At 36.8% G+C, this 18,802-nt stretch overlaps 1 protein-coding gene across 1 annotated transcript in view; it reads right to left on the reverse strand.

Annotated features, from left to right (window-relative positions):
• Nucleotides 1-18,802, reverse strand: part of LOC129748602 (dual specificity calcium/calmodulin-dependent 3',5'-cyclic nucleotide phosphodiesterase 1-like) — a 190,906-nt gene that overhangs the window by 109,176 nt on the left and 62,928 nt on the right. The window contains exon 4 of the mRNA XM_055743262.1: nt 6,266-6,505. Within this exon, the coding sequence (XP_055599237.1) occupies nt 6,266-6,505 (240 nt within the window). The remainder of the gene's footprint in view (nt 1-6,265; nt 6,506-18,802) is intronic.

Here is an 18,802-nt window from a genome sequence, read left to right on the forward strand (position 1 = left end):
TCATAGTATGTAACATGATTGTCAACGAATTTTCAAAGCCTTCTCATGGAATTCTTTTGATATTCCCGTGAACTCTCTAAAATTTCTCATAGGAGTAATCAAAATACTTAAAAAGCAACCTGAAAATATTTTTAATAGTTTTTATAAAGAATTTTGACAGTACTCTCGTATTACTCTTGTAAAGGTTCAATAAAATTCATTCAAATTCTTATAGAACTTTTGTTAAATTATAAAAGCATTTTAAGTTTTTTAATTATCAAAGAAAAGTAGAATAAAAATTGTTTTTAAGTAAAATTTGCAAAGAATTATTAAAGAAATAAATAAAAATCTATTATTTAGTATGTCGCATAATTGACAACGAATTTTTAAAGCCTTGTCATGGAATTCTCAACTCTTTGAAAGTTCTCAAAATACTCAAAAAGCAACCTTAAAATATTTTTAATAGTTTTAATAAAGAGTTTTAACAGTACTCTCGTATAACTCTTGTAAAGTTCAATAAAATTTATTGAAATTCTTAAACAATTTTTGTTAAATTATAAAAGCATTTTAAGTTTTTTTTTTGTTAAAAGTTCAAGGAATTAAATAAAAAATCAAGGGATTCTTAAGGAATTTTCATAGCGTTCATTGAATTTTCAAAGAATTTATATTGGTTATTTACAGGGTTGATAAAGATTCAGTACAGGATTCTCATCTTATATTCATATTATTCTCATTAAACTCTACAATAATTTTCTAAGATCTAAGAACAATTCATAAGTTGAATGAACTTTAGAAAAATTCTTAAAAAACTACAAAACACCATTTAAAGAATTCTCTAAGATTTCTTTCAGAAGTCATAGGAAATTTTTATAATTTTCATTGAATTTCTAAAAATTACGTAGAATTTTCCATGACTACTTTAAAAGTTCGCATAGATTTTTGATAGAATTTCCATAGAATTCTCAAAGTTAAACCAAAAAGTTGTCAGGAAGTTGTTTCAGAAAGCACAATCACAGGTTTCAGATTGTAAATAGAGATTTTAGAAAATCATAGAGAATTTTCTTTGAATTCTCAAAGAGTTCCCATTTTAATCTCAAAGATTCACAATGAATTTTCAAATATTTTTTTAAACTCTAATATCTTATCAAATTCTGATAAAATTTCGACGAAGTTTTTAAAACATTCGTATAGAAAGGTTTTCCCTATAAATCTCTCAAAATTTTCATATTATTGTCATATACATTATTGCAAAGTACCCTTATAGAATTTGTATAGAATATTTAAAGAATTCGTTTGAAATTATTTTAGAGTTTTCCTGAACTGTTTAGAAATCCTCATGAATTTTTCGTATTATTCTAACAACTTTCAAAAATATGCTTTATATAAAAATTTCGTTAAATAAAAAAAGTCTTTCAATTCTCAAAAAACTCAAAGAACATTTATAGACTGAATGGAATTCTCATTGCGGGGTCATAAATCTTTATAATAGAATTCTTTTATTACACCTTAAAGGATTAACGGGATGTAATAAAGTTTAAAAATATTTCAAAGAATTCAGGAAAAAAAATTAAAAGAATGATCTTTGAATTTCAATAGAATAATACCAATAAATTTTTAAAAGCATGCTCTTAGAATACCGTTTGTATTTTCATAATTATCAAAGAATTTACACATTATACACATCAGATCTTGTTTGAAATAAATTTTCATAAAACTATTTAGGATTCGAAAGAATTTTTATGAAATTAAACTTTATAGAATTGTTTAAGAATTCACTAAAAAAATCACATTGAATAAAATTGTTCTAGATTTTCTGTAGTACTCTCATAGAATTTTCATAAATTTCTCATGTAACCTTCACAATATCTTATTTTAATATTCATAGAGATATTTAGGGATTTGTAGAAAACCTCTTTGGAAATTTAATTTCAAAGATTTATTAAGGAATTAAAAGAAAGTTTTCACCGAAATTCTCCAAAAGTTTTCGCAGAACTTTTTATAAATTTTGCATGAAAGACTCACAGAGTTCTCATGTTATTCTAGCGAAATTGCATTAACATCTCTCATAGTAGTCGAACGAAATTCTTTTGAACGGTTGTAGGATTTTCAAAGTATTTTTAAAGAATTCTCATAAAATTATTTTTCATTAACACTCATAAATTCGTTAGATTATTAGTTGAATATCCATAGGTTTCTCATTAAAACCTCATAGTATTTTCTTAGAATTGTTATAAAAATTTTATTTTTAAGAAAATCTCATGGAATTATCAGAGAATTCTCATAGAATCTTTTAAGGATTCGCATAGAATTGTCAAGAGATTCCATGGAATACTTGTAGTATTTACGCAGAACTATCGTGGAATAAAAAAAAAAAAAATTAAAACATTTAAAAACAATAATTTTTTTTTTACAGAGTTCTTCTAATTTCTTATGAATTTTCATATTATGTATGGATGCTTCTCATGAGACAAATGGTGATTGGAAAAATCTCGTGAAATTGTAAAAAAATTCTTTCTATTCTCTCAAATTGATAAAATTCAAATAACTCCCATAGACTGGATGGAATTTTCATTGCGTATCGATTAAATTTAAATCCTTATATGTTTTACGGAATAGAATTAACTTTATACATATCTTGAAGAATTCAGAATGAGAGTTGAAAGAATAATTTTTGAATTTTAGTAGTAAACCGATGACGTTCTAAAAAGAATGCTTTTAGAACACTTTTAGTATTTTCATCAAAGTATGATAAAATTGTTAAAGAATTTGAAATATATTTGAATTAACTTTTCTCGTAGAATTTTCTTATAACTCTCATAAAAAAAAATTGTAAATTTTATCATGAAACTATCAAAAAACTTTTTTAAATTTTCATGATAATCTTATGAAAATATCATAAAACGTCCTGAGAATTTTATGGAATTTTCTTGAATTGTCTCGAGAAGTCCATTGAATTCTCTTCGAGTTTTTATATAAATCTTACAGAATTCTTTTAAGGGCACTTTTTCCCACATATTTTTAATAGTAGATTTACAGGTTTTTCATGAGATTCACAAAGAATTGTCAAAATATTGTAAAAATTCTTAAAGAATTGTCAAGAAAACTGGAATTAAATGGAACAGAATCTTATTAGAATTCACATTAAATTCTCAAAGAATGTTCCAAACATTCTCGAAGTACTTACACAGAATTCTAAAAACTAAAAAAGTCAATGTTCGTTCTGAGAATTTTTTTAATATTTTTATGGCATTTCATACTATGAAGACTTCTTATGAGATGAATGCTTATTAATTTTTAAATCTAGGAAAATGCTAAAACATATTATTTAAATGATCTCGTACGGTTGATTCTTATAATTTTTATAGTTTCTTCAACCTATGATTCATATATCACCAAAGAAAACAAAAGTTCCATAAAACGGGTCCTTGAAAGCTTACTCGGTCATTTCAAACATAACTATAACATACTATATTAGACTGAGTCGTTTTTGGGTCATTTTTTAATTTCTCAAACCACGGGGTCTTAAAAGAATAGTTTTGGTTCAAAACTGATCCATGATGTTTAGCCAGATTTTTAAGTATAGTTTACATGAGTAAATTTAAACTTTCAGGTTTGTATGGAAAAATTGAATATTTTGTTTTGAAAAAAAGCAACATCATTTTTATTACTTCTGTGAAATTGAGCTTGATAATTTGTGTTGGGCCAATTTACAAATTCTTTAGAGGAAATTTTTTACTGAACAACTTTGTCCAAGACCGCAACTTTGTATTTTATGAGGCAAAAAAGTTATGAACTGTTGAGTAGCAGTATGTCTTTTGGCATTGAAAAACAATCAACTCATCTGACATCACTGCTGATGTCTAGCGAGATATTGCATGTCTACTGTTCAAGCAATACTTCACTATAGGCCAGCAGTGATGTCAGATGAATTGATTGTTTTTCAATGCCAAAGGCATACTCTCATTCAACAGCTAATAACTTTTTGCCTAATAAGATACGAAGTTAGGGTCTTAGACAAAATTGTTCAGCGGAAAATTTCACTTTGAGAATTTATAAATTGGCCAAAAACCCATTATCAGGCTCGGTTCCACAGAAGAAACAAAAATGATGTTGATTTCTTAAAACAAAATATTAAATTTGTCCATACATACGTAAAAATTTAAACTTACTCACGTAAACTTTATTTAAAAATTCAGCAAAACATCATGGATCACTCATGAACCTAACCGAAGACTTCGAAGGGTTCGATAAATTTTAAAATGACTCCAAATCGATACAGTCTAATGCTATGCGCGTCACTGAAAAATGTAGTTTTTTTTCGATCCTTTGAAGTCTCGTAATCTCATGAAAAAAGCGTATCAGCTTGTAAAATTGATGTCAAACACTAATGTTATGAACTTCTCAGCACTACCCAAGCTCTAAAAAAGTTCCAAATTGAAACGTTATGGTACTTGAAAGTTGATTAACGGTGCATTTAAAAGTTCGTTCAGATTTGCATATTTTGAACTTTGAAAGTTGAAATTGAATTCGGGATACGTTCCAGATGAAAAAAATATTTCAATTTTCTCGGGTGCCCTAACAAAATGCTAATACAAATTGTCTTAGAGTTCTCGTTGGTTCTAAGAATTCTAATTGATTCTTCGAAACGACATATGATTCAAATGTTACCAAAGTAAAGAAAAGTTCCATAAAATGGGTTCTCAGCATTACACAGATAACTTGGAATGCTTCTGTTAAAGTCGTTTCGTGCCTTTAGGCTACTTGAATTTTGGGTGCATTCAATTGTTAGAAAGCATGAACATACGAACTTATGTACAACCTTGTCAATTTTTTACAATATATAGAAAAAAAATAGCTTAATTTTACCTCGTTGACACTAGTTATAAAACGCCAACATGCAAGGATGTGGCAATCACAGTTTTTTTTTCAATTTATTTATGCCCACGAGTTTTCTTCCTTCTGCCATTTGACGAAGGTTGTAGGTACCGCAAGTTTCTAGAATGAAGGTACCGCAGCAATGGAAGGAAAATTGCAGCCGGATGCCCTAAGGATGGCATTATATTTATATGAACGTCGTCGGTCGGTTGCCTGGCAGGCTGGCAAGTTTATGGTACAACCTTTTTCCTGCTGCAAGGCAGCAAAAAAAAAAGTGCGCCTAAAGCTATGCCACAAGATTATAAAAGCCACCACAAAGGCCTGAATTTATCGCTGCTAAATGAATTTTCTAAGCCGGTCGAATTGTTTTCCTTTTGTCATAACGCGGCTTTGATTTTTTTTAAAAGAAATTTGAAAGTTTTTTTTAAACATTTTTGCTTAGAACGTAAAATAATAAAGGACAAGGATATTTAGATGATTTTTCCTTCCAGCGTTCTCTATGATAAAATAAAACATATTCTTCACAGCTTCGAATGACTAGTAGAATTCGACAGCATTTTAGCAATATTTTCCGTGGAACCATATGCCGGCCTCTTTGTGGTCTGGATTGGAATTCGATTATTTTTCTTAGGTCAAACGCAGCTCAAATTGTAAGCTAGGGATTCGAAATTTTCAAAACTTTCATCAATCATCTTCGTTGTGCCATTCAGCATTGAATTGCTTGCACAGAAAAACGGACTAACTAAAACGTCCTGTCATTGTGCAAAGGATTGAGGTTGGTTTCGAAAAGTAGAAAGCGGACCGCAGCAATTCCACAGCATCAGGATTATTGTTAGTTGATTGAATCGAGCAGAAATAAATCATTGATGTCCGAAATGGATTATCATTAGTGGTAGCACACAAACTCAAATAGTTATACCACGTAGTACAGAGTGTATACAAAGCTTGGACAGAATAAAAACGGTGCCGTTCTCTAGTGATTGCGCAGCAAATTCGATGCAGGATAAAAACGTGGTAAGATTGTTTAGGTTTCGGTGAAAAACTCGGAACGGGGAGAAAATTGTATAAGGTGAAAAAAAATCTTGTTTATCGTTATATCGTTTTCTCGCCTTGCAAAAGTAGCAGATATAGTATAAGTGAAAACTAGTTTGGGCAAATCTAAGGGAAAAAAGAGTCAATCTGCTATTTGATTGTGCATTCGTGAGCAGATTTTCGTTTCGTTTCTTTTCGGAAAAGTGGGTTAAGATCTAGTTAAGGAAAAACGGTGTTCTGTGTAGTTGTTATATCGGAAGAGAGAGACAGACAAAAAACGAGGCAAAAAGGAGCGGGAATTGGAAAGTTAGTTTGAAATAAGAAAAAAGAGAGAAAGAGGAAAAAAATCGAGAAACAGTAGTTCAAGTTTTCAAGAGACCTGGCCCAGACCGGTGCTCGCAGTTTTCGCCTCTGAATGACGGTTTTGCCGATCGGTGGTCCCGTGGGGCCACCGTGGGTGGGCGGGGCCGATGTCGTGGTGCCCCTCCGCGCCTCCTTACTGGCCGTATTGCTGACTGCGTTGTCACCCTTTTCGCCACCGACGCTGTTACTACTACTATCACCACTGTTATTGACCTTACACCCGCCACCGGAATTGCCACCACCAACATCCTCTTGACTGTTGTTGCGAATTTCCGATTCATTTTCGATTTTTTCCAAATTGGCACGACCACGACCAATCAACACATTTCGAGATTCGATTTGATTCGATTCGATTCGATTGTATGATGTGTGAAGTTTTTAAACACGACGACCGATGCCGAGATTTTTTGTTTCGTGTTGGATGATTCCCGGAAAAAGCGCAATTTGGCAAAATTGACGCGTTTCAATATGATTGAGATTGTTCATTTCAGGAATTGATTATTTATTTTCGTTAAAGGTTTGGTGGTGGTGGCGTTGGTTTATTTCATTTTTTTTTTCAATTTCGTGTGTGATTTCGGGTATTGTGTATTAGGCAACATCAAAACGGTTGATTTTCGATTTGGTTTCGAACGAAAAGAAAAGAAGAAACAGTTCTCTTAAAGCTATTGATATCTAGCATTCTTACTTTCTAGTGGATTTTTATTTGGATGAAAAATTAATGAGCTGTGAGATGAAATGGGGTAGGAAATCGTTTCTGGAACCGATTGAATTCATTTATCTGGGACTACGGAAGTAACGAAATATTTTGCAACAACACTTTCTTTTCTGCTTAAAATTGAACCGAAATTAAAACCTCACTTTTTTCTAACTTTTCTACGGGTTTTAAGTGTATCTTAGTCATCAGTTTGAATCGCTCTTATCCTTGTTTTACATTAAGAGCTGGGAATTGATTGATGTCACGAGAGACGACTAAACCCAGCAGACTTCACCGGTGATGTACTCCAAAACAATTGAAAATTTCGGATATGATGAAAGGACTAGCGGATAATCCTCAAATGGCTGGACTGATCAAGTAGTCAGATGCGGGCGTTTGATACCTCTTCCGAATTGCACCGGTCTGGCTCTACGTTGTAAGAATCAAGGCCAAACTGTGCCAGGTTATCAGAAGAGAAAGCCTGAAGGCGATTGAAGTCGATCACATATGCCTAAGGCCTAAGATGGTCCAACTCAACCTTAACCACTGGTATACATCACACCAGCTGTTGCGGCAGATGACAATTGAGGAAAGGTTGGACCCCAGGGGTCAAATCCTTCTAGAAGCTTTGGCAAGGCAGAATGTAGACCTGGCGAGCGTAGGTAACACCAGGACCTACCACAGGAACAGGAGCGAGTCAACCATAGATGTTACCATCGGTAGCCCGGGGATAGTGTGCGATTGGATGGTGAGCGAGGCCTACAAGCAGTGATGGTTTGAATCATTTGACTTAATTTTGAATCATTTGCTTATAACTTCTTTTGAAAACATTTTTCCCAGAAATGATGTTCTAAACTTTAGTAGAACTAGATCTTAGCTGCAACTTTTGTGACCAACACAAACCTGTATCTCTTATGCCTTATGAATGAGAAATCGAAAAGTTTAAATTTTTGAGCAATGATCGTAATCACAATCATTTGGATTAGCGGGTTGGATTAAATCCTACAATTCATACCACATTGAAGATACATATTTATGACATACAAGAAAGTTGTAGCTTAGATCTGTATCTACTAAAGTTTAGAACATCATTTCATGGAAAAATGTTTTCAAAAGAAGTTATAACCAAATGATTCAAAAATAAGTCAAATGATTCAAACCATCACTGCCTACAAGCATAGTGATCACTACGCGATCACTACGCGATTACTACGCGATCACTACGCGATCACTACGCGATCACTACGCGATCATTACGCGATCACTACGCGATCCACTATCGGTTGGGCTCAAGTACGCGGACAGGTAAACGAGAGTCTAGGACAGGTGAACGCCTCTGGAAGACAACGCAATTCGACCAGAACGTCTTTGTCGAGGCGTCGCATTGGCGGAAGAACCTGGGCAACCTGTCCGCTGAAGAATTGACGAGGATACTAGCTCGCGCATGCGATGCTGCGATGACGAGCCCCGTCTACTGGTGGACAGAGAAAATCGTGGATTTTTGCAGCGATTACCATAGGGCAAGGCGCTGAATGCATAACGCAAGGACCCAAGAAGGGAGAGCGGAGCATAGGCCACTCTTCACTTATCAATACAAGCAAGAGGACCCCTTTCAAACAACTATGCCGTGACACCAACGACTGTCCATGGAGCGATGCCTATCGGATAATCGTGGCCAAAACGAAAAGTAGGGATGCGCCACCTGAAACGTGCCCAGACATATTTAGAGCGATCATCAACGAGCTGTTCCCACAGCACGATGTTACCCGCAAGCCAACAGTCCCGTACGACTGGGACACCAGCATAGAGGAGACGATTACGTTGGATGGACTTCGTGAAGTCACCAAGTCTCTTCAACCAAGGAAGGCCCTCGGATCGGACGGCATTACGAACGTCGCAGTGAAGGCCGTAATCATGGAGTTCCCCGAAATGATCCGGTCTTCATTGCAACGATATGTGACGGAACAGGTGTTCCTTGACACGTGGAAGCGGCAGAAATTACTCCTTTAGCTAAAACCGGGTAAGTCTCCAGGAGACCCATCGGCGAACCTGTCGATCTGTTTACTGGACACAGTGGGTAAGGTCCTGGAGAAGGTTATTCAGAACCGACTCCAGAGGTACACTCAAAGTGAGAGCGGACTCTCGGAGAAACAGTTTGGTGTCCGTAGAGGAGGCAGCACCCTAGACACAATCCACTCTGTTATTGAGATAGCGGACAGGGCCAGGCTAACGAAGAGGAGAGGACTCAGCTTTTGCGCGGTGGTCACTTTGGACGTGAAAAGTGCCTTAAACAGCGTCAGTTTGAGAGTGATTGCGTCGTCGCTCATCCAAACGAGGGTCCCGGCATATATGTTTAGACTTGTGAAAAGTTATTACCTCAATCGCCGACTACATTCTATGACCGGTGAGAGCATACGGACACAAGAGGTTTCGACGGATGTGCGGAGCCTCCCATTGGGAGCTGAACTAGTAGGATTTGCAGATGATGTAGTCTTATTGGCGAGAGACTCCTCCACAGGAGGTACATCTACTTGTCACAGTAGTGGAAAGCTGAATGTACTCCAAGTGCCTGCGTCTAGCCCACTACAAAACCGAGATGGTACTGATCACCAACCTGATCTCACCCCAATCAGGTACCATTGCAGTTCGACCGTGTGATATTGTGTCCAAACGCGCAATTAAGTAGCTGGGGGTAATGATCGACGACAGACTCAGCTTCACGAGTCATGTCGTCTACGTGTGTAAGAGAGTGGCAATAGCCACGGCCGCACTCACACGGATGATGTCGAACTCCTCGGCAATCCGAAGTAGCAAGAGGAGGATACTGTCAAGCGTGCATTGGAGAGGTATGTGTACGTCTTTGGAGAGGTATGTGTAGGACAACCTCGAGTCGATGCGAGAAGGAGTTGGATCTTGAGTCGTAAGAGGAGAGATCAAGCCTCGAGTCGCTAAGAGGAGAGGTTTCTGTAGGAATCTCAAGTCACTGCGAGGAGATGTCGGTTCTCAAGTCGTTAGAAGAGAGTTTGGACTTGGAGTCGTAAGGATGAGAGGTTTCGCTGAAAGAGGTCTCGTCTATGAGTTTGCCTTGGAGTGCATAAGCGCAAATAGACCTCCCACTATTGAATCGTAGTGTGCTAAACAGTTCGAGGTGAGTACAAGGTCTGCGGCACCAGGTGGATTTCAGGGAGTAGGAAGTTCACACGGAGTATATCATGAGTCTTCCTATTGTATCCAAGGACCCATAGTGGCAAACTGGTCGGACTTCAGTTAGGCAGCGGTCGCGTTACACGGATGAGATGTATGTAAAGCTACTTCCACAACTCCCAAATACACTATATAGCCATGGGGCCATTGAAGTGAGGCTATAAAGACACCAGAACTATCTTCGGGTGTTCCATAAGGGGTTTTTACTAGGCCCGATTCTGTGGAACATTACGTACGATAAGCTTTTACGTTTGAATATCCCAATGGGAGCTAAACTGGTAGAATTTGCGGATGAGATCGTCTCCCTGGCAACGTCACGTCAGGTAAGCGTCACCCACTTATATTATTTCAAGCTCCGCGGTAATCCGTAACAGCAATATGAGGATACTGTCAAGTATGACCACGTTAATCTTGCGGTACGAAGGGGAAAAAGGTGTGATCAGCAGAGAGAGACTTAGCAGCGCATAGGGGCGGATGAATTTGCGGGCTATTAGTGGATACCGGGTCGTCTCATCCGAAGTGGTCTTTTTTTAAAATTAGTTGTTAATCCCAGATTACGGATTGTATCCCAAGGCACGGCGAGTCACCGCGTCCCCCGTTTGCTACGCTGGGTTCATGGGGCAAGGGGAAGACTCATAATATACTCCGTGTATACCTCCTATTCCCTAAACTTCACCTGCAAGGCAATACTCGTAGACGAGACCCCTTTCAACAATACCTCTTATCATTAGGACTCGAAGCCTGAACTCTCCTCTAACGACATTAGAACCGACATCTCCTCGCATCGACCCGAGGTTAATGCACACTTACCTCTCCTCTGCACGACTCAGGCCCGATCTCTCCTGTAACAACTCGAGATCTGACCTCTCCTCGTAATGACTCGGGCACACACTTATACCCTTCCTCTTGTTGATTGAAGGCCTAATTTCTCCTCTTGCGGCTCGAGATACGACCTGTTATCGTAAGGATTCGGGTTGAACACACAAACTTCTCCTCCTGAAAACTGGAGGCCTGTCTGATCATTCTTCAAACGACTCGCGGCCCGACCTTATATCTCAAGGTTTCGAGGTTCGCCACCATTTTACCCGTCCTGTGCCGGTCAAGAGCAGCTTATCCTGGACTCAAGCCTGTCATAGCACACGCGCAGGACTTAACGCAACTACTTGTATCCGAAGAAGTCTGCTTAGTGTCGAGCGTAACGCTCATCTCGATTTCGTTAGAGGGAGATGTCTATAGCTATGACAAAAGAGGACACACCTAATGTACGACAACTCGCCGAGGAGAACTTGATATTCAACCGGAAGCAGCTGAGAGCCAGCTCAGCGAGAGGAAGGTGGACTCATCGTCATATCCCGTGCATTGGGAGCTCGATTGGAAGGAAAAAGATAAGTTGGAACCCGGGTTTTTATGGTAGAGGTCAAATTTCCAGTAGTAAGAGGAGAAATTAGGCCTCGAGTCAAAAAGAGAAAAGGTATATCTACGTGTTTACATCAAGTCTGATTTGGAGTCGTGTAGAACAGAGTTATGAGTACGTTAACCTCCAGTTATTGCGAGGAGCGCTTGGAACCAAGAGTGATTACGAAGAGATTTCGGTTCTCAAGTCATTAGAGGAGAGTTCAGACTTCGAGCACGTAGTCAATACTTGGCGCTTGGTCAGCGATTGGTTCACTCGGATCATGACTGCCCTACAGAGAAGTTGGAATCATCACCAGTCGCACCGGTGTTCTGGTAGTGACTCCTTCCCCGTTGAGTATCTGAGTAGAGTGCGTCCGAATCTAGCAGTAAAGCATACAAACATAAGACTGTACCTTCTGCGTATGCCGAGCTGCAAGGGTACGTCGCGTGAGTGTGTAGCATACCTCCACCGTTACCGTCGCGAAGTATCCAAGTAGAACGCGCCCTCTGCGACGGAGGCTGCGGGGATAAGACAAGACCTTCTCCGCAGTCGAACTCGTAGGGAGAAGAGTATCCAAGCCGCGGCTGAGCCAGGTAGGATGACCTCACCGTTGGGATTCATCTGAGTCGTAAGCGTAAAGGTTCGTATGTGTGCTGTGACAGGTGCGAGTCTAGGATTGGCTCGATCTGGCACACGGCGGGCAAAACACCTAGGGTTGCCAGCCCTAAAGTTGCCAGCCAAAGGGAAGAAGGAAGACCGAACCACAGTCGGAGTAGCATGCCCTTTCGGAGGGGGGCCTCCATGTAGAGTAAGCATACAGTAAGCATACAAAGATAAGACTTTACCTTATGCATATGCCAAGCTGCTAGGTACAGCGCGAACGCTGTGTAGGATACCTCCACCGACGCGGAGTATCCGAGTGTTCTACTCGGATACTCAGCCCTCGCCCTCTGCGAAAGGGCTGCGGGGATAAGACAAGACCTTCTTCGCAGTCGAACTCGAGAGGGCCTCGAGCCAAACCAAGAGTAGCCAAGACCTCAAGTCGTTTGAGCAGAGGTCATTGGTCTCAACCAGTGGTCTCGAACAGAGGCGGAGCGTACGATAGTTGTGGTAACCAAGCAAATCTCTAGTTACGAGTACTCAAGTCGTCAGAGGAGAGGTCTTTAGTCTTGAATCGTAACAAGAAACAGGGTATTTGTGCAGGATTCTAAGTGGACTACATAGATACGCATATTCAAAAGCTTTTAAGGTAGCAGAAGTCGAGGAAATGTTAGAGGCGTCATATCCTCTACTTCTATTCATTTAGGTAATTAGCCGTTTTTCCGGCTTCAGCAGGGATCAACAGTAATGTTTACCAGAGACATTGGAAGGGTAGCCAGCGTTCTAGACACCACGCTGGATTCTGGATCAAACTTCAGAGATCTCTACGTCTCTACTTTGTAACTGGTGGAATAGCACTTTTTGGAGTATTGCGGTGCTTTGTCGGGGAGTTTGAATATTTACACTCCAGGAACAGCCTGGATGTAAGTTCGATGAGATCAAGTTTTCTTTTTTCAAGTAGAGTACTACGTGTATATGAGTCTACTGAAAGTAGCTCACAATTAGTTTATGCTTGTGCTAGAGAAAACGGCAATCGGAAAAATGTTATTTTGCGCTCCAGTCTCGGAACATTAATAAGACTCTTCAGGAAGTGAAGTTTAGATACCGGATAGGTCGGGCTACGTTTTATCTATGTCTCAAGGCGTTTCCCATCGAGAAGCTAGTGGAAGATTCTCGAGACGGAATCCTAATAGCAAAGAGTCAACGGCATGTTCTTCTTGCGCTGTGACGCTTAACGACGTCTGACGATAGAGGAGTTCAACATCCTGCTGGTTGAGTTTACCTACAAGCTGAAAAAAACGAGGCCTGTATGTAGTGTTATTTGCAGACTTGCAGACAACGCATCGGCTTTTGATTAGGGTAGTAAGTGTCACAAATCTAAAAGTAAGAGTACATTGGAGGTTTTTGCAAAACTTGAGGTGAATCTGGATAACATTGAAGCAAGCAGCATCTATCGTGAGCATGGAATACCGATCAGAACTTCAGTTATTGATGGCACTTTCTCGAGCCCAGCATCGAGAACGGATAACGAACTGAATAGTGCGTGACCCTTAACGATCCACGTTTTCGACAAAAAGGTGTGTATAAAAGCTTTAATCACCTTTAATCATGCGGAAAACTTTTTAAGTTCAGAACTCTGAACAGTTTACGAAGGTTATGGATATTGAATCAGGTACTGGGTGACCCAGAATTGACTCTTCATAGCACTTGGAGGGTCACAACATCAGGGTTTGTTTGTAGATCGTTTAAATGGCTCATTAAACCGTTGATATTTCACAAGCCAAACGTCTGGAAGTGTTACTGTTGATCTGTTGAAGTCAGAATTCACAGAAGTCAGAGTTCATCGTATCAGCTTATTTGTTGGAATGTGTTGTGAAATAGAGATCGATTTATGTGGTTGGGGATACACTCTTTGTTGCGATGCGACTACTAGTCTGGATCTCAGTTTGTTTAAAAATCTGAAAATGATGCGATGGAATAATACTTTAGTATTACTTTTTATCAAATGGTGAACTTTAACTTCCTTCAACAATCAATGCGAATGGTAGTTCTATTTTAGTTAAGTAATAGAAGTAGAATAGCAGTTGGAAGCTGTAAAAGATATCTTTTTGGCTTTCAATACGACCGTCAAAAAAGTTTGAACGAAGTGTCTAGAGTATATTGATAAAAAAATGATCAAAAGTACAAACCTAATCAAAAGATTCCTAATTTATGATGCTCTCGAAGTAAACGGCCCTCGTTTCCCAAAGGCCTCTCATTTTTTTTGTTAACTGCCGCCGTTGTTTGGAAGACTTCAAATCCGGAAAAGTTCTAAAACATTCATTCTGCATGAACATTTTCACAAACATAAAACAGCTGCAGCATCGCTCGAACCTAGCAGTAGGTGCTTCGAGCAATGGTTTTTTTCGCCTTGTTCCTGTTCGTTGGAACGTAGCCAATTACATTCTTCATGTTGGCAGTGCAAAGTTCCTTGAAAATCATCATAAAATAAAACCAAACAAACCGCCCGTATTCTTTGCTGGTCGGGTCGGATGGTATTTCATATTTTTTTTCTGCCATACCTGCTCTCGGTACCTACTGAATATGAAAAATAAACTTCCCTCTTCATTTCCACAGCATTTCTGACTAAGACTATGAAGTTATGGGGGCGGCGGCGTGGGAGGAAAAGCTAAAGAAGCTGTGAAGGTGGTTGAGCTCCTGCCTGAGCACTGGAGGCGTCCGGAGTGAAGTAGCAATTTATTTCCATTGTTGTTTCCATAGCCCGGCAGATTTTCACCATCAGATTTAAGGAGTGTTAAAAATAAGGCAAATCATAAACAATATCGAACCAGAAACGATTTCCATATTGGTTGGTCTGCATGGATGGGATGATATCATCACCATAATCTTGACTCCGTGCTGCTGCTGCTTGATGACAGAAATGAACAACTAGTCCGAGCTATGAATGTCGCAACATTGTCAGGAGGATGATGATGATGAAATGCTTGAGGTGATTAATGGGAGTTTGTTCTATTGGCACTTGAAGCTTGACTTCAAACGAAATATGTTAATGATAATGGATTGTTTCATTTTTTTGTCGTCGTTCGTTTTGGGAAACAGTTTGATTTCCCAGGACACTAAATGGATGATAGCAGTTTTATTCTGTTTTCAGCTTTGATGTTCCACTTTCGATGCCGACGTTTTGATGTCAAACGGTTGATTAAGAGGATAATGGTTTCGAAACTGTTAAATTTAAGTTTTATTTTCTGATTCTAAAACTTAACGCTGTTAAAAGTATAATCCATCAAAAAATGTGATTTCTTGGACAATAGTTCCTTAAGTTGTGCGGTTTAAATTAGTTTTACAAATACAATCTCAAGCTATCATTTCTCTGAATATGCTCAGACGAAAAAATAAGCACACGTTTTCGATAGGATGAAATATAAGTTGTAATATATTAAAAATTTTATTCAATTAATTTTTTTGAGACGAAGCATTTTTTTATGAAAATAAACCATCGAAAACTTTATCCTCAGATAACTTTAAATCCGTTTGATTTTTATAAACCTATCCTTTTATCTAGTTTTGGTTATAGTTTACAAATTGTATGTTCAGATATTAGAATAAAAAGTTGAGCAAAAGTTAACTGAACGTTTAAAAAAACTGTCATCACTGTGAAACATTTCTATGTGCCTCATGTTAATAAAATTAGATGCGTAAAAAATCAATTGGGGTGTTTTGTCATCTTTGTTTTCGAAATGTACTTGTTTTTTTTACTTCATATTATATACTTTCTTACTTCATATTCAAAACCAAAAAGAAGAATATGAGAATAATAGCTTGAAAATTTTAAAATTTCATTTAATCGACCTTTAATTTTGATTACTGCAGTTATTAGATTTTCTGTAGAATTTTTTACCCCTAAATATAGGTAGCAATTCTATGTTTTATGTAATAACAGCTTTATTGACGCAAAAAAAGAATGAAGTTCGAACAAAACAAAAAATTACTGAATTGTTAAATTTTTGCTTCATTGCTTTCATTACATCAAACATTTTTCAAAAACAAGAAATTTTAGTTTTTTCTTTGTTTCGATTATAGTCGTTTTACCATCTTTATGGCATTCGCGACTTTATCAACGTTGCAGTTGGTGGATCGTTATAGAAAAACTTATCCGGTACAACTGTGTTCGATGTTTACTCTTGGGTTCGATCTCGCGGACATCGGCTCAGGAGACAACAGACTTGCCAACTGAGCTATATCACAAAACCTTGATTTTAGTTCTTTTTCATTAGATTTTTCATTAAAAACGTAGTTTGCTGCTAGTTACTCCTTTTTCTGAGTAGAGTTTTTAGAACATTAACAAACAGAAAACAAATAGTATTTGTGACTTCGAAAGACATACCCCTATTCAACAGCCAATATTTTATTTGTCTTATATGATAAGAAGTTACGGTCTTGAACAAAGTTGTTCAGTGGAAAATTTTCATTTGAGAAATTTTAAATTGGCACAAAAGCTATTAGCAGAAACAAAAATTTTGTTTATTTTTTCAGAACAAAATATTTAATTTTTCTATAGGTACTTCGATATTCTGCAAAAAATCAAAGATGAATTTTGAACCAAAACGAAGGTTTTTAGATCCCAGTGTTTGAGAAATTAAAAATTGACCCCAAATCAACCACATCTAATGTGCAGTAAATCTTCTGACAGTTTAAATTTTTTTTAATTTGTTTGAGATTCATATTTTTAGAAAAAAAACGTCCACATATACATACAAATCTATGTCAGTTATCAAGAATTTTAATTCCCCAAAATAAAAAAAAATAGAAAATTATTTATAGTGTTGCCAAAAAACTTAATTTAGTTTATATCATATTTCAAGTATACTCAGTATTTCCAATATCGATTCTCAAAGATTGAACGTGCGTATGACCATGATTTGTTCAACAAATCAAAAATTCCACTGGTTCGCAATGAAAGTGAAAATTGAAGCTTGTATTCGTTGTTTTGAAATGGTAATGCCAATTCACTTAGAAAAGACACTTTCAAATACCTTTTTATATGTAAACTAGCAGACCCGGTAAACTTCGTCTTACCATGTTCAGTTTGGCGTCCATTTTCTATTTTTCCTAGTTTTCTTTACATTTCCCTTCTTTCCCTTTACTCGAATCGTCCCGCTCAATTCTATCAAAATTAAACCAAAGAATTTAAACTCAACGGGTCTTTTAAATTCCAATTTTTGTAACTTGTTCAATAAATAACAGTATGTTGATAATATGTGCGTTTCATTTGCTGTATTCCATTCAGTAAATTTATTCCGTTTTGTTATATTGCTTTTAATATCGGGACAATTTTTGGAGTATTTGCCGAATATTTTGCCTAACGCAGTGCTTTCAGCTCCCAATTAGCTTTGAATGGTGTATTTTTAAGAGCTGAAGAAATAAAAAAAACATAAGAAAAAATTTTTTACTAACCATTTTTAAACAGCTTTTTATTCACCATCCTAACCCTTCGAAGCAGTTTGAATCAAAATCCATATTTTCACCAAAATCATTTCCAAACAGATTCGCCTGATACCTGAGTTATAGACTTTACACATTTCAACTTAAAGTGTTCCCAAACAGCACTTGTCATGGCATTAAATCTGGCGATTTTGCGTATTGCAAATTCCTTTTTTATTATTCAAGCAAAAATGCAAATAAATTCCTTTTAATTCCTTTGAACTTTGAAAAAAGAAACGATTGGTTTTGGAAAGAGGAAAACATATGTTTAGATATATTATTTTAAAGATTTTAATTGAAGCAGTTCTGATTTCAAAATTTCCTGAACATTGTTGGTGGTGATCTGCGATTTCATTTAGAATTACGTTATTTTTTTAAGATTTAATAACATTCAATTGAAATGCAGTTTTTTTTTTAAATTTAATAGATCGAAAAGAAATAATCTGTTCAGGCTTCGATGGTTTCATGAGTTCATTTTGATTCCTGGAAATTATCATATAAACAAAACCTTAATAAAAATTATGTGTCTTTTTTACTGTAAATCTAAATTTTCAAAAATGAAACACTGGTTAAATCCTAAAGAATATCACCACAGTTCATCTTTCATATTCTCTGAAAAAAGGTATTTTTTCAAAAAAAAAAAATTAGTTATGTTGACAAAAAGAAATTTCGAAGTATACATTTGTCCCATTTATTGGGGCAAGTGAAAACACATAGGTCTTTTTCAGATGCGTCAGTGAAAAGACTTTAAAATTAATTTAATACTTGTTCTTGTTTGTCTGTTTTATCAACTTTCATTGCTATATGCTAAGTTTTTCTCCGAAATAAATTAATGCTTGGTACTTCAATTTCATTGAATGCTGTTCAACCAAAAGACCTTTAAAATTAATTTAATACTTGTTCTTGTTTGTCTGTTTTATCAACTTTCATTGCTATATGCTAAGTTTTTCTCCGAAATAAATTAATGCTTGGTACTTCAATTTCACTGAATGCTGTTCAACCAAAAGACCTTGATTTACAAAGACCTTTATAATAATCTTGAATATCCGCTTCAGATTCAACACTCGGGATATCCTTTCTGGCCATTCTGGAGATAAAATTCTTAAATTGTAGATGTTTCATAGTTAAATGGCGCGTTTTCACTTATTCCACCTAAGAAATTACAGGAATTTATATTA

The sequence above is a fragment of the Uranotaenia lowii genome, chromosome 2, assembly GCF_029784155.1.
Source record: "Uranotaenia lowii strain MFRU-FL chromosome 2, ASM2978415v1, whole genome shotgun sequence".
NCBI lineage: Eukaryota > Metazoa > Arthropoda > Insecta > Diptera > Culicidae > Uranotaenia > Uranotaenia lowii.